The 21,280-nt window shown below is 46.8% G+C and overlaps 1 protein-coding gene across 1 annotated transcript in view; it reads right to left on the minus strand.

The window, feature by feature from the left end:
* GABARAP (GABA type A receptor-associated protein) overlaps positions 1-17,683 on the minus strand; it is a 38,546-nt gene extending 20,863 nt beyond the window's left edge. Inside the window, exon 1 of the mRNA XM_078670197.1 lies at positions 17,426-17,683. Within this exon, the coding sequence (XP_078526323.1) occupies positions 17,426-17,515 (90 nt within the window). The 5' untranslated portion in view covers positions 17,516-17,683. The remainder of the gene's footprint in view (positions 1-17,425) is intronic.
* Positions 17,684-21,280: the final 3,597 nt, after the last annotated feature.

Consider the following 21,280-nt stretch of genomic DNA (forward strand, 5'->3'; position numbering starts at 1 on the left):
TTTCCGCAGATCTACATACTGGGGCCGGAGGTAGTTGTAAGCAATAGTTCTAGGGATGAAATGCCATTCTGAGCCTGTGCGAACCTATTAACTTGCATGTTTTAGGGGTTTGCACCAGATCTTCTCTAATCTTTTTCCATACACAGAAAAGTTGAAAATTTACTACTGACAAGGGCAGAAGTAAAACTTTTTCCAGAGTTGGGAAAAAAGTGGTTGGAGGGAAGAGAAACTTGTAGACTCTCAACAGATTTTAGCATGAGCAAATCTACATGTGCATATTTGCTTGTGCTAAAATGCAGATCACAAATATTTTCTAGGAGTACGATTCCCTGGCCTACTTCTGTAAATTGTGGTTATTTCATGAAACCTGTAAATATGCATTAATGCAAGGACATATACTAGGTGTGCACTTTTGTAACTTTCTTTAAGAACTGGGCACCGAATTAGGGCGGCATTAACCAAGACCTTTTGTTTCTATTAAAATTCTCTCTTGGCTGGCTTCACTGTGAGTGACAGCATTCTCCTCTTTCACAAGGAACATATATTGTCATGCAAAGTAGTTGTGTTCAGTGCCAGGGACTACTGTGGCACTGTGTGCTTTTTGAGTCAAAAAAGGTATTTTTGCCAATGTCTGTTATAATAGCGAGGACCCGACAGAAATCACAACAAAAGATTTATAAAAAAGCATGTCAAAACATGACACGGATTGACAAAACCAAAATGTTGACCACTTATGTCAGACCATGTGGCCTTGCCAATGCTGGTTTATTTTCATATTTCTCATAATCTTGTTGAAAATGGTTACGATGATTCCATAATGAATATTTTGGGGAATTCCAGCATGCATCAAAATTTTCCTAAATGATGCTTCAAAGAAATGGTACCTAATATTTCACAGTAGTTTAGGGATTTTTTTTTCCTGGTTGCATTTTTTGTGTGAACATTTTACTCTGAAAGCAAAGAATCATCAATCTTGCGTTAAGCGTCGTGAGATATTTGCATCTGATCAGAGAGCATTCTGGGAGCATTATAGAAAGCCTCTTATTCCTCACCTTCACAAATGTGTGAATACCGTTTTGCACTGGACCACTGTCAGTGTTGGAGTCTGAGATTACATTTCCTTAGAGCGTTCACCCTAATATTAAAGTTTGTTTTTTTAAAAAAACATTTTATTGATAGATCACATAGAAAGTCGCAGACCCTTGTACCCCAGAGGTATCTGCAGGACACCAGCATACATAGACAACAAAGTAATCCATCATTACATCTATAATCAGCGCATCTGGATCAATGTTCATAACTCATCCTCCCCCTTCCCAACTCCTATCCCCCCCAACCATCCCAAACTCCATCCCACCCGGATCCCTCCACCCCTGCACGGTTCCCAACATGTCCGGTCAAACACCCACACACAGTGCACACCAGAGCGGACTCAAGCCTCCAGATCAGGGTCTGGTTCCACTGGTGGCTCCAACCAAATACCCCTGTAATCGGCCCATCTCTTCCAAATTTTGAAGTGCTTACTGGGGCAGCCCCGAGCCAGAAAAACGAGTTTCTCCATCCCCATACAAAAATCTAGGCCCCTTTTCCATGCTGTGAGGGATGGGGCCTGCGGGTTCTTCCAGGCCCTCGCTATGTCTCTCTTGGCCACAGTGAGACCTAGTAAAAGCAAGTGTCTCTTATATATGTTGCCTCCCACCCCCTCTAGCACATGCAACAGCCCCAACCGCGGCGTGCGCGGGAGCACCAAACCTAGCGCCTCATCCAAACCATTCCAGACGCCATTCCAGAAAACCCTAATATTAAAGGTTTTGTATTAATATACCATAAACACAAGTTTGAACAGCATTAACATATAGATACAAATTCTACCTTAACTGCAGACAATGCCCAACCCTGATCCATAATGTGGTACTGTACACTGGCAGCAAAAGGGTTTGTGAAGAGGGGGTTGGGCCTACTTGTCCCTAGGACAAAATAGACATAATAATGCCCTGGACCCAAAACAATGTGTCCCGGGCGTCTGCTATAGGAATTCAACATCAATCAATCAATCAAAGACATTTATAGAGAGCACTACTCACCCGTAGGGTCTCAAGGCGCTAGGGGGGGGGGGTGCCGTTACTGCTCGAACAGCCAGGTCTTGAGCTTCTTCCTGAAGGAGAGGTGGTCTTGGGTCAGGCGCAGGTCGGGAGGGAGGGAGTTCCAGGTCTTGGCGGCCAGGTAGGAGAAGGACCTTCCTCCTGTTGTCGCTCTTCGGATGCGGGGGACGGCGGCGAGGGCGTGGCTGGTTGATCGGAGGTGGCGCTTGGGAGCGTAGAAGTTGATTCGGTTGTTGAGGTAGCTCGGGCCTTGATCGTGTAGGGCTTTGTGTGCGTGGGTGAGGAGACGGAAGGTTATTCTTTTGTTGACGGGGAGCCAGTGCAGGTCTCTCAGATGTCCGGAGATGTGGCTGTTTCGTGGGATGTCGAGGATGAGTCTGGCTGAGGCGTTCTGGATCCGCTGGAGTCTCTTCTGGAGCTTGGCGGTGGTTCCGTTGTAGAGGGCGTTGCCGTAGTCCAGTCGGCTGGTGACGAGGGCCTGGGTGACAGTCTTCCTGGTCTCGGTGGGGATCCACCAGAAGATCTTCCGTAGCATGCGCAGGATGTTGAAGCGAGGAGACGGCGTTGACTTGTCTGGTCATGGAGAGGGAGGAGTCCAGGATGAAGCCCAGGTTGCGTGCGTGGTCCGTCGGTTTGGGTGCGGTGCCCAGGGCGGGGGGCCACCAGGAGTCGTCCCAGGCGGAGGGCGAGGAGCCCAGGATGAGGACCTCCGTCTTGTCTGAGTTCAGTTTCAGGCGGCTGGTCGTCATCCACTCGGCTACATCTTTCATCCCTTCGTGCAGGTTGGCTCTGGCGGCGGCGGGGTCGTTGGTCAGGGAGAGGATCAGCTGGGTGTCGTCGGCGTAGGAGATTATGTTGAGGTTGTGTTGGCGTGCGATGGCCGCGAGGGGGGCTCATGTAGACGTTGAAGAGGGTGGGACTCAGCGAGGATCCTTGAGGGACGCCGCAGATGACTTCGGTGGCCTCTGACTTGTACGGTGGTAGGCGGACTCTCTGTGTTCTTCCGTCGAGGAAGGAGGTGATCCATTCCAGTGCCTTCTCCTGGATTCCGACGTTGCCGAGGCGCTGCACTAGGGTGCGGTGGCAGACAGTGTTGAATGCCGCGGAGAGGTCCAGGAGGATGAGGGCCGCTGTTTCTCCGTTGTCCATCAGGGCTCGGATGTCATCGTGGCAGCGATGAGGGCGGTCTCGGTGCTGTGGTTGACTCGGAAGCCAGACTGTGAGGGGTTGAGGGATCCATTCGTCTCGAGGAAGGCGGCCAGCTGTTTGTTGACGGTCTTCTCGATGACTTTGGCCGGGAACGGGAGGAGCGAGATGGGACGGTAATTCTTGAGTTCGGTGGGGTCCGCTGTAGGTTTCTTGAGTAGAGCGCTGAGTTCGGCGTGCTTCCAGCTCTCAGGGAAGGTGGCGGTGTCGAAGGAGGTGTTGATAATGTCCCGCAGGTGGGGTGCGATGACAGCGTCGGCCTTGTTGAAGACGTGGTGAGGGCAGGGGTCGGTCGGAGATCCGGAGTGGACGGAGTTCATTGTGCGGGCGGTGTCTTCGGTGCTGATCGGAGTCCAGGCGCGGAGGGTGGTGGTGGGTGGCGTTGCTGCGGTCGTGGCGTGCGTCGGTTGGATGCTGAAGCTGTTGTGTATGTCCGCGATCTTGTTGTGGAAGTAGGAGGCGAGGGAGTTGCAGAGGTCTTGCGATGGGGTGATGTCGTTGTTTCCGGCGTTGGGGTTGGAGAGCTCTTTCACGATGTTGAAGAGTTCCTTGCAGTTGTGTGCGTTGTTGTCCAGCCGGTCCTTGTATGCATTTTTCTTGGTGGCGCGGATCAGTTGGTGGTGTTTCCGGGTGGCGAGCTTGAGGGTGGTCATGTTGTCCATTGTTGGTTCCCTTCTCCATACTTTCTCGAGGGCTCGGCAGTTCTTCTTGGAGCTCTTGAGTTCGTCGGTGAACCATGGGGCTTTTCTGCTGCCGGGTCTGCTGGGCGGGGTCCTCAGAGGGGCGAGTTCGTCCGCGCAGTTGCTGATCCACTTCGTGAGGTTGTCGGCGGCCTTGCTGGGGTTCGCTGAGCCGGCAGGAGGGTGCTGGCTCAGGGAAGCGGTGAGCTGGTCGGCTGTGATCTTGTTCCAGCTTCTTCGGGCAACCTGATGCTGGTGATGGTGGATCGTCGGTGGATCGTCGTTCTTTTGAAGGTGAAGTGGACACAGCTGTGGTCCGTCCAGTGGAGTCCTGTGGCGTGGCTGGATGAGAAGACGGCGTCGAGTGTGTGTCCGGCGAGGTGGGTGGGGGTGGACACCAGCTGCTTGAGTCCGAGGTTGGCGAGGTTGTCAAGCAGGGTGATGGTGTTTCGGTCGCTGTTGTTCTCCAGGTGGAAGTTGAGGTCCCCCAGGAGGATGTAGTCGGCGGAGGGGAGGGCATGCGGGCTGATGAAGTCGGCGATGTCCTCGCTGAATTGTGTGCGTGGTCCCAGGGGTCGGTAGATCAGGGTGCCTCTGAGGGTGGTCTTCGGGTCGGTGTGGATCTGGAAGTGTAGGTGTTCGGCGGTGGTTAGGGTGTTGTCGGTGTTGGTCGTGATGCGGATGGTGTCCCTGTGGATGATGGCGATGCCTCCTCCCATCTGGTTGGCGGTGTGGTCCCTCCGGGTGATCTTGTAGCCCTCTGGGATGGCGATGGCGATGTCGGGTGCTGAGGAGGCGTTCATCCAGGTCTCCGTGAGGAAGGCGATGTCAGGGGCTGTGGTGTCGAGGAGGTTCCAGAGTTCGACGGCGTGTCTGTGGACGGAGCGGGTGTTGAGCAGGATGCACTTGAGGTGGTTGCTGCTGGTGTTCGGCTTGGCGGGTGCTGGTGCAGGGTAGGTCCGGATGCAGGTGAACTTGCAGGCGTGGCAGCTGAAGGGTCCGTGGGTGTGCTTCGGGGTGGCTCGGTGACATCCCGGGATGCCGCCGGTGTTGAGTGCGAAGAGTTCGGCGGCGTTGTAGGTCAGTCGGGTCGTCTTCTGTCGGTGGGGGCCAGGGGTCCTGGCACTGGGCGCGGTCCAGGCGCAGACGGGCTTACCTTTGGCGCGCCTTCGGCGCACAATCGGCGCGCCCGCTGCGCGTCACCGCTGCACGTTCGCACGGTCGCCATATATGGCGAAGTGCGAGGGAGGGCGGAGCAGCTGGGAGGCGGGAGCGGGGAGGGTACAGAAAGAAAAAAGGGGCGGGGTTAGCGGCAGTGGCGGGGAGCGGGGAGGGATGAGACGGGGGCGAAAAGGAAACCAGGCAAACAGTAAAAGTGGGGGCAAAAATACAATACAATATACAACAGGTAAATTCACACAAAACAGAGGTGAGGCAGGATAGCTAGCACAGACCACGCCACTCGATGTCAGGGGGCGTGGTCACGCGGCGGCAGCCGGCGCAGAGACAGGCAGGCGGGGAGGCACACGCGGCAGCTGGTGGCCGTGCGGCGCGGGGGGTGTCCTAAACATCCATGGATTGTATTAAAATATTTGTTTCCACTACACTTCAGTATTACAAAGAAATTGGTTTCATTTTAACTTTTTTCATTTATTCTGAAAGATCACACAGTTAATTTTTGTTGTGTGCTAGAAAAAATAACATTCTAAAGCCTACCCTATCACATGGGCACTCAGCAGGATGGATTGTCATAAATTCTCTCACTTTGACGTTAGCAAGAGAAAGGTAAACACCAAGCTCCCTTGAAGAGACAGTCTGATCTCTGACCTCAGTCTCTGAATGCCCAGCAAACATTACAAGATAAGAACAAGATTAAAAGGCCTGTTGACAGAAAGCAAGTTGGTGGAAGAATACAGTAAACAAGATTTGGGCAACGGGAGGGGCGAACTTAAGCTGGACATCCCAAAGCACATAAAGCCAGCAGATAGAAAGCTATTAGATGCGAGTTACAAACCACGAAGCCAATGGTAACCAACTGGTGGAATGGATTCCTAGGTCAACTTTCCAAATGTCCCCAAAATGTCTTTAGAAAACCAGATCCTTGATGCTTGTTTTACGGTCCAGGGAGGGCCTGGCAGTTAGGGCTGTACTGTTCCCATTGGGGGAGGGGGGGGGGGCTGATTTGCATATGGCTGGGTCCAAACTGGAGTGGCATGGTGAGCAATGAAATGATGAATTTAACACAGATCTGTGACTGGGTGTGAATGTTTGATTTTTTTCTGTATTCCATCCAACATATGTGGGGGGGGGGGGGGGGTTTCCCACTATCGGGCTAGGGAGACCCCTAAGTTGGGCCACATGAAGTGGGCACTCAAAGAGGGATTTCACCATCTTGTTTTGGTGTTTATGCCCACTCTCCACAATGAAGTGGTCATACAGGGGGGTGTAGCCACCCAAGGGGTAGGTAGCCCGTTGGCTAATACCTTACTACCCTTAATGGCCCTAAATTCAGTATTTAGGTGGTTCCCCCGACACCAAGAACTCAGATTTGTCTACCTGGGAACAGAAGAACAACAAAGAAGAGCTAACAACGCAAGAAATCTGGACAAGAACCAAAACTGCCACCAAACCATCCCTGGATGCTTCTATCCCGACAATTGCAAGAAACGACTTGTCCTGCCGCTGAACAGACTCCCCAAACCCTTAGAGGACTGTCCAGTACTTCAACAATCAAGCACCATCTCCCTTTGGGTGAAGGACCCACTCCCCTGCAGCTGCAGGCACAGACAGTCATTTGTTCATTACATCGTCTTTCTGACCATCAGGTCCACCAAGGGTAAATCATGCCAGGAATAGGTTGCTGTGGTTCCAGGCAGTCAGATCCGGCCCCGGCTTCTCCCTGACCCTGACGTGCGGGTAGGTGTTGCGGACAGGTACCTACCACTTGGGTGCCAGCACACTCGAGAAGACCAGTGACGCCCATCTTTGGTCTAAGTAGGGTCCCACTTAGACAGAGCAGGACCATCCGGCCTGCGTTCCTACTTCAAGAGGAAGGTAGTATTCGTCCTTTCCTCCCTGTGTAGCACTATTTCATTGTAGGTCCTGACGAATTGCTACCAAAGCATGAAACATGTCGACCTTTAGGTAGAACACACACTGCTGGATCTTTGCACCAGCGTGTATTTTCGCCTCACTGTTTTTAGTAAGGTGGTGAACCACACCAATAAAGATTGCCGTGGATTCACTAACCTTTTTTAATCTTCACCTTTTTCACACATGTATACACTTCCCCTGAAGCCCTCACACCCACATGCACCAACTGGCAGGAACAAAAGATCTCCGACGAAGAGCCCCTTTATGGATACCCGTCAGACATTGCAGCGCCAGTCTGACGAGAAGCAAAACCCATATGATGAAGCATGACACCTAGCTTGCTGGGTGTGTGAGGGTTTCAGTTCCGAAAGGGGGATTCCCCCTTGCTGCTTTCTCCGCTTGGTTACTCCGTATAGTACTCCCTTCTGGGGAACAGTGTATTTCTTTTTGTTGCTATAGTTCATGGGCGTATGCACTGGACCCCGTTAAAAATTGCCCTTCAAGTTCCCTCCATTGTTGACACAGATCCGTCTCCAACCCATGTTTGGAGATGCCAGGCCCTCCAGGAGCCGCCAAGCACCAATACCCTGGGTACCAGACCACTTGCAGAAACTAAGGTGTGCTGAGTATCTAGCCCGATTCAGAAAAGGGGGTGGTGATGAACAGAGTGTCTGAATTAAGCAGACCACTCTTACCCAGTCCAAAGATCAGGGCTTGATCCATCACCGTTATTTAGCTCACTGCCCCATCCCAGCTCAGAACCTGGCTATATGCAAATTAGTCTGTCCCTGGGCCAGTGCATCATGGGAACAGGGCAGACCAAACTACCAAGCCAATTCTTTACCAGAAAGGAGACAAGCTACCGGGGACCGGTTTCTGGCAGTATCTAGCCCGGACAGCTCCAACCTACAACCTTCAGATGAGGGACTTCAGACCGACTAGAGCCTAAACGTGAATAGCCCTGAAGACTAGTTTTCTTTTCCTTTCCAGGTCAACCCAAGAAGTGAGTCTCTCAAACTCAAGAGACCCTTCTGACAAAACAATTCTGCACCGGAGCCCCACAGCCGAGTTTAAGTAACCCAATGGCATCCCCTTGTCTCAGAGATCCTTGAGAGTCGAGTCCACCATTGGATTCCTCCACACTTGCCCCCCAAATCCCCCCGTGCAGCCTTTCTTTTTCAGGTACTTCCTAATAGACTTTAACGTGTAGCGCTCGAGGATGCCCATGCGACCACCACCTCTGCACCCAATCACACCAGGGCTGGTGCATATGAACTGCTGGAGGTTTCTTGGAACTTGGCCCAAAAGGATCCCTAAAAAAACGCTTGAAAGTAATTGTATGCAGTATATGTTTCTCCTGTAGGATAACATTACCACGTTTGAGGCTTAGAGTTATACCTCGAAACCTGTTATTCGAGTATTTTATTATTTTAAAAAACGATTACTCTGAAAGTCCATACACGATTTTTGTGTCTAAATTATATTGAAAAATCTGTTTTATTTTTCTAAATTGGCCTTGGATTTCTTATTGAGTGTCTCTCATTCATTGACTGTGTGTCCAACAAATGCTCAACACTCCCCTTTGACAAGCCAAAACTGCTCAACCACACTACCACAAATATGCCACTTGGGATTATTGAAGAAAGCCCTGTAAGCCAAATAAGGGTAGTCTGGACTATTTGCATGCTGTACGCATAAATTGGTAAAGCCAGATTATTTTAGGCACACACTTAATTCTTTCAGTTTGGTGAACAAATTGTAGAACTCCGATTGAAAAACAAAAAATAATTTGTGACTCCGTAATACAAGTCTAAAAGATTAATGTCATTACTGCAAATAGTGCTGTGAAGAAGAAAGCGTTATACAAAGAGAAGTTGGAAAAATAGCTGATAGAAAGGCAGTAGACACTAATATTGGCAGCAGCAGCAGCTCTCTGTTGAGCTGGCAGACAGCTCAAAACAGGGAAGAGAGACAGATAAGGTCAATGCAGAGATCACTTTTCAGGCCTGTACGTAAACAGACTTAGATCAAGTCCAAAAAGAAACTGCGGTTTAGCTAAAGTCAAATCCAACAACTCCTGCACTGTCACCTGCCCAGAATTTGAGGAATGCGGGCGGGGTCAGTTACGGTTTGCCAGCGAAACTTCTCTATTTCATAGGTAACTGTCTGTATGATAGAAGGAAATTCAAAGCAAATATGAAGCCAATGGATTTAAGAGGACAGAATTCTGCCTTTCTTTACCAGATTTCTCAGCGCTCCCTGACATTTCCGCAAACTAGAACGATACAGTCTGGACTCCTGACAATAATAAACACGCTAGCGAAAATGAGGAACCTTGCAGTGCAGCAGATCACGAGGTGTAGAGTGAAAGAAGAACGTGGGCTATTTCCTGCAAGGATGCCAGCATACCAATCGTGTCTTAGTGGAAGAGGCTGACATTACAGCCAACCAGGATGCAGGCACTACCATTCAGTCTCAGAGTACAGGCAGCTGGCACACACCCCTACAACCCAGCATGGTGGGGTCTTCAGTACTACTGTACCGCTTTGGCCAGTAGCACATTGTATGCACATTTCTCCTCACCAGCCGGTAGCACATAGCACCACTAATGTCTCACATTGTCCAACATAATCAGAACTAAACGTTCCATGTTGGCTGGAGGCACGCTGTCCTGTCAGTACTCCTCTTAGTATGTCATGGCAAAGCATTCCCAGCATTCCATGTTGGATGGTACCACACAGCACGATGATCACTTCTTTGGCCAACAGTACTCCTCATTACCAGTTACTAGACGGGATTCCCACTGTTACAAATCAGCACTATCAATGTGTCTCGCTAAATGGCAAAAGAGGTCGCCAATGTCACCCCTTGATCGGTAAATGTTCCTCGTTAACCCTAAGTATACAACGCTGCTCACTTGCTGAGAGTACATAACACTACCTCAGTGCCTCATAGACCAGTACAATATAAAACGACCGCAGTGCTACAGCCTTACGATGTTTTGTTCAATAGTTTCTGCACTTTGTAGTGAAACTGGCACATTCACACCCACCGGCACTTGTGTGCTGTCAATTTCTGAAAAGATGCCATACTTACTGTACATATGCAACCCCTAAGATCAACCGCACACAAACGAAGAACATTCACTAGGGACAGAATACGTCTCTAACCCAAAATGAAGGTTTACAGATAAAATCAATGGGACATCAGTCATTCAGATTTAGTTTAAATTTTTGCCAAATATTTCTGTGTGGGGGCCATTAGTTTAATTATATGAAGTTCAGGCTCAAAACTAGACTTCATACTTCTGCCAGAGCTCGGTAAAAGGTAAGCAGTTCTATTTAGTGTCACAATCAACACTAACTTTAAAGACTACCGTCTCCAGCCGACTCTGCACTATAACCACTATTTTAGTATAACAGCTCGAAAGTAGCTATAAAAATATATTTTCGGGATGATGGGCGTTTAATGCGTACGGAGCAATACAGCCAAGCAGGAAGGTAAAATGCGGACCAAAGCCTGGAGGCACAAAAAAAGCTACTGGTACATCACCCAGTCAAGGCAATCCCTGCTCAAAGGGCACCTAGAAATTCTCCTCAGTTCGTGGTTAGCTTGCTCCATACTCCCTGGTCCTGTTTCGTCCGCCTTGGCAAATGCCATGTTAGATCGTGTAGTGGGGCATGCTCTCTACACTAGGGCTTATGCTCTCAGTGATCCACAGTCAGAGATGTGAGATACTTCTCTTGGTCCGAGTGTTAGGATCAATAATTCCATAGAAACGTTGATTGAGTTAGGAAAATGTTTATTCCTAGTTGTATAGAATAACTCCACCCGATGCGCGATGCCTCTGCTCACGGTCAGATCCTAACGAACTGTCTGTCTTCCGTTAGTAAGGCTGACTGAGCGTCGGCATCGCGCGAGGATGCGACATTGAAAAGTAAACACTTTCAAACCATAATAATATAATGTGCGTGTCATTCGCGTGACACACAACGCGGATGACACGCGTCACTTAAAGTGACCACTACATCACCTTCCCCCTTATAATAATGAAAACAAACAAATGGAGGAAATAAGAATAGGTTAACATTAAATCAGTAAGAATAGGTTAACATTAAATCAGTATCTTACAAAGTCATTGAACCTCATAGGCTCTTTGATAACTCTTCCGCGTGAAGATGTTGCCTGCGAAGAAAAAACATCCCTAGAGTGTGAAATAGGAGGTAAAACAATGCTGGTGCTTGGTTGCTGACCCCGGTCTGATTGTAACAGATCAGGTTGTCTCTGATCATTGACACGGTTACTAGCGTTGGTTGGATCATCTAACCAATGGCACCACTCAGAACAATCAACAGCCTCTTTCTTGAATTTTTTTATTATGTTAGCTTGTTGAGGTGAAACCTTCACCAAATGACGTTTGTTCCACCAACCCTTATTGTCTACAAAGGCTGCGCCTCTGCTGACTTTGATTACCCTCAAAGGACGGAGGAACTTCGATTCTCCTTTCTTCCCTTTCTTTGGATTCTTAATTAAAACCCAGTCGCCAGTATAAATATCTACAGATGGAATGGAAAGATTATGCCCAAATTTTTCTTTCATCATCTTTTGTTTCTCAACGACCTTTTTTCGAACATCATCCACATCAATACACTTCCTCCCAGATAATTTTTCAAGCCATGAAGGAAACAATTTGGAGTGTGTCCCCCTATTCCTTAGTAAAACAAATGGAGACACTCCTGTGGTGCAATGAGGGGAAGTATTGTAATGCCAAACTTTGTTTTTAACAAACTGAATAGCATTCGTTCCACAAGCTAGCGCTGTTTGAATTCCCTCTTTGATCACTTTATTTCCCCTTTCTACTAACCCATTAGAAGATGGGGAATACAATGCGACTTTAAGTTGTTTAATATCTAAATCGCTGAGGAAATTTCTCATCTTTTCTGATACAAAATGTGTCCCATTATCACTGACTAGGACTTTGGGTGCCCCTTCAATATTAAAAATTCTCTTCAAAAATGAGATGGTCGAATCAGAATCAGGGGCCTCAACGAATTCATGGTACATCCACTTGGAGTAATAATCCACCAAAAGGATGACATATTTACAATCTTGTTCCAGAAGTGAATAAGGACCTGAAAAATCAATCCCAACTTTCTCCCAAGCGGTATGTGGAAACTCTGTAGGGGACAATGGAACCTTTGTCGTATGCCAATGTTTATCAGACACTAAACATTCTGGGCATGAATCAATTAAACTCCTAACTTGTGAATCTAAAGAGGGCCACCAATAATGTTCTTTAATCCTCATGATTGTCTTAGTGGATCCTAAATGGCCTCTGTGTGCTTCATTAATGATCAAAGGTCTGAGGTTAAAGGGAGGTATAAATTTATCTCCTCGCCTAGCGATGTTATTTTCTACCGAAATTTCATCAGCCATCTGTGAAAACCTCCTCAATTCCCCTTCTAGATTCCTAGATTCAGGCCAGTTGTGTGTTGCATAATGTATAACTTTTAAAAGCACGGGATCACTGTCACTTGCCTCTTTCCAGCCATCCTCAGACAACATTGGAGATAAACTCTCCACGGCGTCCACTAGAGTAACACACTCAATATCATCCTGACAGGTATCCTCCTCATCATCCTTAACCATAGACAATCTGGAAAGGCAGTCTGCCCTAAAATTTCTCCCCCCACTAATGTGCTTAACCTCGAAATTAAATTCTTGCAACTTACTGACTAGTCTCAAAAGTCTAGCTGACATACTGGAAGAATTAACTTTCTCAAAGATGAAAACCAGGGGTTTGTGATCTGTGATAAGCGCAAATTTCCTGCCCCAGATGTACGTTCTAAACTTATGTACGGCCCATACACAAGCTAACGTCTCTCTCTCAATTGTGCTGTATCTTGTCTCGAATGGTTTTAATGCACGTGATGCAAAAGCCACTGTTTGTTCACTCGTGCCCACTCTCTGTGTCAACACTGCGCCTAATCCAGTCATACTTGCATCTACCGTTATAGATGAAAAACAATCATCTCTAAATGCATGGAGAGCTTTGGCGGACACGATTAACTTTTTTACATCCTTGAAAATTTTGTCCAGCTCAGAGTTCCAACTAAAACTACTCCCCTTTTTCAGTAATTTACGTAAAGGTTCTACTAGATTTGAATAAGCAGGGACAAATCTGGCATAATATTCGGCCAGGCCGAGAAAAGATCTGAGTGAATCCTTGTCAGACGGAGGTTTAGCGTCTTCAATAGCCCTTATCACGGAAAACTTTGGCTTGATTCCCTCTTTGGAAATTGTATGACCCAAATAATCCAACTCATTGACTGCAAATTTACATTTGTCTCCATGGACAGTCATTTTTTTAGCCATTAAAATAGTGAGAACACGTTTCAAAATGATATTATGTTCTTCTAATGATTTGGCATATATCAATATGTCGTCAAGATAGGCTTGTACCCCTGTTATTCCCCGAAAGAGAGTGTCCATAAGCTTCTGAAACACGCTTCCGGCAGAAGCTAGGCCAAAAGGAAGGCGCAGAAACTTAAACGCGCCGAAAGGTGTGATGAAAGTGGTTAATTCTTGTGATTCCTTTGACAGAGCAACTTGGTGATAGGCCGATTTCAGATCTATCAAAGAAAACCACTTTGCACCACCCAGGTTGGCCAGAAGCTCGTGGATCTTTGGCAGAGGGTGGCAATCCACAATTATATTTTTATTTAATGCGCGTAAATCCGCACAGAGCCTAATCTCGCCAGTCTTTTTACGAGCTACGACAATAGGGGCGACCCATTGAGAGGAATCAACTGGTTGAATTATTCCTTCCTCACATAGATTTTTCAAAGATTTCTCTAATTCAGCGCGAACACTAAGAGGAACTGACCTGACTCTATGAGCTACTGGTTGTGCTCCTGGAATCAACCTTATTTTATGTTCAAATCCCTCTACACTTCCCACTGTATTATTAAACACAGGCTTAAATTCTTCCATCAATTGTTTTGTATCTAAAGGTTGTTCTATTGACATACATTCAGTTTTCTTTTTCTTTGGTAAATCACCTACTTTAACTGGATTTTCATCACCTGGAACCAAATATAACCCCATGCGAGCTAGGTCCATCCAGCCTACAATATTTTTGCCTTTCTCCGCTACATAAATTTTGGTAATTGTCTCTCTCCCTAAGCATTGTACTAATCCTTCAAAATATCCAATCATATTAATATTCTTTTCCCCAAATGCTTTCGGGTTTACATCCGATTCCAGTAATTCAACTTTCCTTTTCCATAAATCATAGAAAGTAGAATCCCTGAGAATGGTATATGGAGACCCGGAGTCTGCCATGACCTGTAGGGGTATGCTATCAATTATAGCAGAGCACAGGGGACCTTTAATGTCGTTCACTTTTCCCTCATCATCCAGAGTCACAACTATATTGCTAAATGAATTTGTACATTCGTCTAACATTTCAGGTTCAATATAGTTGACAGAAATTGATTTCTTAGCATTCCTACAAACACCCTGAAAGTGACCTATTTTCTTGCAAATGACGCAACGTTTACCCATAGCTGGGCATCCTTGGAAGTTGCCTAAATGATTCTTGGATCCGCATCTATAGCAGGAAGAAGAAGAAGATTGTCTCTTCTGTACAAATCTTGTATTTTTGTTTTTAAAACTTACAGCGCAAACAGCATTATCAGAACTAGATTCACAAGGATTCACTAAATTAACACCACATTTGGATGATTCATCTATGACTTTGTTTGTGATTGCTGATCGTTCAATGCTTAAAGAAAGTTCAATAACCTCACTTAGGGTTGGGTTCTTACAACCTAGAATTCTTTCTTTAATCTTCCTAGAAGCACAACTAAATACGAATTGGTCTCTGATGTAGTTGTCACACAAAGGACCAAATTCACATGTAGTTGCCAACACTCTTAATGCAGAAATGTATTCCTCTACCTTTTCTCCTTCCCTATGTTTCCTGGCATAAAAATTATGTCTTTCTAACATAATATTCGGTTCTTCAGAGAATTGCTTCTTTAGACAGGCAATAGCTTCCAAATAAACATTCCAGTTACGGTCACCACTTTGACCAGCGGGGGGTGGGATTGGGGGAATACTCTTGAAAATGCGCTGAGCTGCTTGACCCAGGCAACCAAAAAGTAATGCGAACTTTCGTTCGGCGGAGAATCCCACAGCGTCTATAGCTACGAGGTGATTCTCAAATAGGGAAAACCATTCTTTCCAATTTATTTCTGGAGTGCCAGGTTTGCTCAGAAAATGAGGTGGTTGTGTAATGTGTTGTAATTGTAAATTAGACATTCTTATAATTAGTTAGAAAAACAACTCTCAATCTGATTGACTACAATTTTAAAAAGATCTTAATTTGTATGCCTAGCAATTCAAATAAAACTTAACCTGAATGACAATTCTCTCCCGCTTTTTTTTTTTTTTTTTTTGTAATACCCTAGGAAGTGAATGTGCCCGAAATGACACGTAGACCAACTAGGTGCAAAGTCAAATAGAACCCTTCTTTGTGAATACTTAAGCGTGCGCGCCGCTGAAGCAACGCGCTGGTAAATGCAGGTGGTTAATCAGCGAGTGTTCAAGATGTTGTCAAAAGTCAATCTTTAAGCGTGCACATCGCTGAAGTGTGCTGTTCAATGTTTCCTTGGATTCAAAATGAGTTTAAAGAGTTAAATAACAAGCGTGCGCATCGCTGAAATGATGCGCTGTTAGTACGGAAGTAAATAAATATGAGGAAATCTTTTAAACGAGCGCCTCGGTGTATTAATGTATTTTAAAGTGAGCGCATCGCTGTAGAAAACATCGTTGAAAGGAATGTAGTGTCTTACCAACTCACTCCTCTCCGATACTTCTTACCGCTCAGTTTTTCCTCGATCGTTTCCGATGTGGTGACTGGCTTTGATTCACCGTCCGGAAGGCGGAAATTTGCCGAGGTGAAGCGTCTCAGTGATTCGTTGGACGCGGTGGCAAATAGGAGGCAGTCTTTTTTAAACACGTGGTTGAATTGAACCAATCCTGTTTTTTTGCTTTGAAGAAAAGTTCACGGCCAATCATGAAAGAGTTTACACCATGTGTTTATTCCTTACAGCTGCGCATGAAACAGATCAGAGTATTATGAGGAAATTTCTCGGTGGCCAGGTACGTTTGCACGACTATTTCCTTCTGATCGATTAAACTCCAAGAAAATTTTTGCGTGGGTTGTTGGGTGGAGTAAATCCCAAATCGTCGCCAAATGTTAGGATCAATAATTCCATAGAAACGTTGATTGAGTTAGGAAAATGTTTATTCCTAGTTGTATAGAATAACTCCACCCGATGCGCGATGCCTCTGCTCACGGTCAGATCCTAACGAACTGTCTGTCTTCCGTTAGTAAGGCTGACTGAGCGTCGGCATCGCGCGAGGATGCGACATTGAAAAGTAAACACTTTCAAACCATAATAATATAATGTGCGTGTCATTCGCGTGACACACAACGCGGATGACACGCGTCACTTAAAGTGACCACTACACCGAGGTATCGTGATACAAACACTATCTGTTGTATTTTACTGGGTCCTTTAACCCAGTCTCCGTGCACACACAGGTCTTACCATGCGGCGGAGCAAGTCTTTGCCCCCTCAGCAGACACCTCATGCAACCTCGCACCATTAACCAAAAGTGATCTCCTAGATCACACAAACCGTGATCATGTTAAGGAGCAAGACCTACAAGGATGCGTGCGTTATGGTGTAACCTTGAATAACTTCATTAATGCCCCACGCAAGTATACGTGCTTTTGTATGATGGTCTGGTAGCTCCTCCTGAGCTGACACTACGTGTGACCTGCAACTAAGATCAGTCAACTCCCTTATGCAAACACCTTGTGACTGGGATGTCCAACCTAACTCCAAACAAGATCCATAGCAAATGTTCAAGATATAACCACTATTAAACCAGTTCAACCTAGATTCCTTGCATGCCTGGATCGCACCCCTGGACTCACGTTGGACACCTCGCCCTATGCAACATTACAACACCTCGCAAGCTCTACTTCTGAGCACACACTTTGGGTGATATTGCACCAGATCCTGATCTTTAAACCCCAGGCAAACCCCCAGTGTCACGAGGTAGCAGTCGTGTTACCAGGCGCTTCCTGTCACCATGGTCGCCATTATCCCTGTCTTTTAACCGCCAAGTGCATTCTGGGACTTATAGTCCTGATGCAGGTCTTCCCTTTAACGAAGTGACTTGCGAAAGGGGGGCTTGGGACACGGCGCCGCGGTGACAAGGGGCGTCTGGTCGCCCTCGATGCCCCTTCCCCTGCCCCATTCTTACCGGCACACGGTCGGGGTACTTCTTGCGGATCTTCTCGCCCTCGGACCGCCGCTTCTCGAACGGGTGCTCCTCCTTATATACGAACTTCATGTCGGGGCCGTGCGGGCGTTGGGGGTCTCCTGGCTCGGTGTGGGTTCTCTCTGTACCGGGGGGCGCTGGGGGTCTCCTCGCTCGGGTCGGCGCTCTCTGTACCGGGCTCCGCTGTCTCCGTCTCTGTCTGCGGCGCAGCGATACCAACAACAACCGCGTCACCGCCCACCAGCGGCGCCGCTTCCGCATTCACAGACGAGCTGCGCCAGCGGCGTAACCCGCCCTAAACATAGAGAGAGGACTGAGCATTATTTCTCTGTGGCGGACATCTTGGAACGGGATGACCTCACATTAAAGTATTATATACACAAGTACTTGCTAGCGTATCATCTACCACGCTACCGTAACTTCCGCATGCAGTCACGCTTTTTTTAATTGTTAGTTTTACACAACCTTGTTTTGTATTTGTGGACAATCCTTTCACGAAGTAAGCGTTCACACCCACTGACTGTTCATGTTCTGCAATTATGAAGGTCTTTGCGGAGAAGTGTGTGGAGAAGTGTGGCTCACTGGTTAGAGGAGGCAGACCTGGAAGCAGAGGTCAGCCCGGGACCAGGGTTCAATTCCCGGCTCGGCGGTGTCTTGAGTCTTAAAATGTCCATGGACTTGACAATTCTCGCTCCCGTGCCTACTCGATTCACGGGTTCACACTCTGCGACTCTGGGCAATAGCTTGCTTAGTCTCCACAATGGCCCCTCGCGGTGGGATGCCTGGCTTTCACCTTGCGGATTCCCTGCTGGGGTTATCTCACAGGGGAATACCAGGACGGGTTCCCTAAGCAAGCGCTTAGAAACCGCTCGGTGATTTGCGCTATATAAATTCATTTTACATTTACATTTACATTTACATTTGCACCTGGTACTTCTATAAGCCTGTGTGTGTAAAATTCTCTGTTTACTTTTTAGATCAGCCTAGAGGCAACTGAGGCATGCTGTCATTATCTGTGGAGTTTGAACGCAGCCATCACAAGCCCATCGCTTTTCATTGGTTGCTTGGCTCGCTTTTACAAATTCCATAGTTTTCCTTGGCGAATAGAGTGCTGTTGTCCCGCCCTCTGGCTGTTTCGTTTCCGCACTGGTGACTGGTCCTGCTACATGGATCCTTTCGATATGAGCCATATGTTTTCAGTCCTGCCAAGTATCACGCATCAGGCGTGACGCTAACGCATTTCAATATGGTGCTCCGCATCACTGCACCCATATGATGCATTGTACATAGTGTCTAAGCTGAAGCGCTGCCTAACTGGCTTGTGGCAGCTTGCAATGGCATCACGACCGTGGCCTGTGCGCCTGCTCTTGCAGGCTTGGTTTGCTCGCCACTGAGCTATGGGCTGCTGGTAGGTTAATGCCTGCAGTGATACAATGTATATCGGCCTGCCCCCTGACATCACAAGGTAGTGCCCTAGAGCCGGGCCCATTTAGGTTGTATGCGGCGTGGCGCCGCAGGGAACGTCATCATGTCCTGGAGCCAGAGCCGGGAGTTTGTGAGCGGCCGGCCACTGGTTTCCGTCCGCAATCATGGCCTCTGCTTGTAGCGCTGCCTACTGCTCGCACTGGCGGGCCACCCTTTTTGACAGCTGCAGTAGAGGTCGAGTTTTCTGGTGAGCTTATCTGCAGTGAAGTTCTCATTTCCTGAGGCCTCACTTAAGGTTTTGTGATTGTGTTTTTTTGCTTTTATAATCAAGGAGATTCTATCAAAAAAAGTGAAAAAGTGAAATATTTTTAATTTTTAAGATACTATTTCTCTAGTGAACGTGCTAGGTTCTCTCTTAAAGGTGGAAAGACCAGAGCGCAATGTGCTTTTTAAAATACCCCTCACACACTAAAAAAATCCAATAGTGTCATGCTTCATCATAGGGGTCTTCCCGCCCCTATAACGGGACGGGGCGTGCTACGACCAAACGAATACGCGGGAGCACTTATATTGTGACAGTGACTATGTGTGAGTGCACAGGTGTCAGTGAAAGTGTAGGGACCTCAAAAAGTGATTTATAAAAAAGTTAAAAATTCCCTGGCGTAGTAGAAAAAAATACTTTATTCGCTTCTCTAGCTGGGAACGTTAAGAAGGGGTTGTGAGGTAGAGCAGTAGCTTACTACCTGGTCGACATGTTTCGTAAGCAGTCCCCTACTGCTTACTCATCAGGACCAAAAAAGCGATCCCTACTAAAGTATACTCAGTAACTACAGAATATGCCTACTGTCCTATGAACAGTGCAGCAAAAATCAGCTGACTGTTTCGTGCTTCGGGGCATGAGTTGGCCCAGTGAAGCAAAAAAGAATACAAATAGTACTCAAAAAGCGACCTATTATGGTCTCTGTGGAGAAAAGGAGAAAAAAGAGAGCAAAGCAACACATACACGTAAGTTCTACGTTGTAATCCAAAGAGAAGTACAGACAATTAGCTATGTACCGATATGCCTTATATATCAAAGGCAATCATATCGCTACATGTTTTAAGGAGGGATATAGCTTTGGTTATAAACAGCGTCTTGTTGCTGGTTACGAAAACAGGGACCTTAAACTGCTTGGTTCCACTGTCATCTCGTCATACATACACACAAACGCGACTCAATGCATTCTCAATACACAAGCAATTCAAAATGAAGGGACCTCCTTCACCTTTGGTTTCTATTAACAAAGAAAACAAGAAAACGCTAGCTGTTAATTCCGCATTTTCTTAGCCCAACAATACGTACACTTTTCAGTTAATTGCAATGCCCCATGAGTTTGCAGGCGAGGGGTGTTCTTCCGCGGTACTGTAAAAACAAAACCGCACCTTGGTTTTACTTATTGCGCCAAGTTCAGAATTATCGTTTGTACCCGTTACCCATTTATTAGAGACTCGGGGTAAGAGTCTGTTACTCACATGTCCGGCATGGAAAAGACGCATTGTTCCCACCCCCGTGCTTCTCTGATGAATGCCCGGTTTGTGTGTCTCGTGTTCCTTAAGACACGATCATTTCCGCATTGTCACTCGACAATCTAGTAACAGCTAGAATGTAACCCTCCCAAAATGGCCACCGACTGGTGGGACAATGTGAGGAGAAAGACGGAAGTCTTTCTACTCTTTCTTGATGTTCACTCGGAGGGTGCATAACGTGAAAAATGACACATACACAATTCACAATACTGCTCTTAGATACTGGGAAAAATCATAATATATAAATAAAATAGTTTTTGTACATTTATCGACTCTTCCATCACCACGCTCATTCTCAAGTATCATTCTCTTAGTTGTGTCTACGTTTTAAGCACTTAGAAGTGAGTATCTGATGGTCGCAGTGTTGGTGTGTTTACCCACTCATTGTCATGCTCACTGTAACTCCGACAGGTGGGGGGAGGGAGGGGGGGGGCGGCGCACGCATGCCCCTCATTGTCAACTCTTTGCGCAACATGAGAATTGATACATGCATAATTTATAATACTACTTTTGGATACCGGAAAAACTATTTAGCCAGCAGACACAAATGATCTTATTTGTGCATTAGTCAACTCTTCCAACCCAACGCTCATTTTCAAATTTCATTCACTTTGTTGTATCCATGTTAAAAGCAATTAAACAGGAGTACCTGGGGGTCACAGTGTTGGTGTATTTCCACATTCTCTGTCATGGTTGCTCTGACAAACACAGGGGGGTGCATGCCCCTGGTTACCAACTGTTCGGTAGAGGATGTCATATCATTAACTAGACTGCAGAGAAATCACAGCATATTTCGTGGGACAGTTCCAATGGGATGCCTTACAGTTGCGCCCACGGGATGTCATC

Source organism: Lissotriton helveticus, chromosome 12 (assembly GCF_964261635.1).
Source record: "Lissotriton helveticus chromosome 12, aLisHel1.1, whole genome shotgun sequence".
Classification (NCBI taxonomy): domain Eukaryota; kingdom Metazoa; phylum Chordata; class Amphibia; order Caudata; family Salamandridae; genus Lissotriton; species Lissotriton helveticus.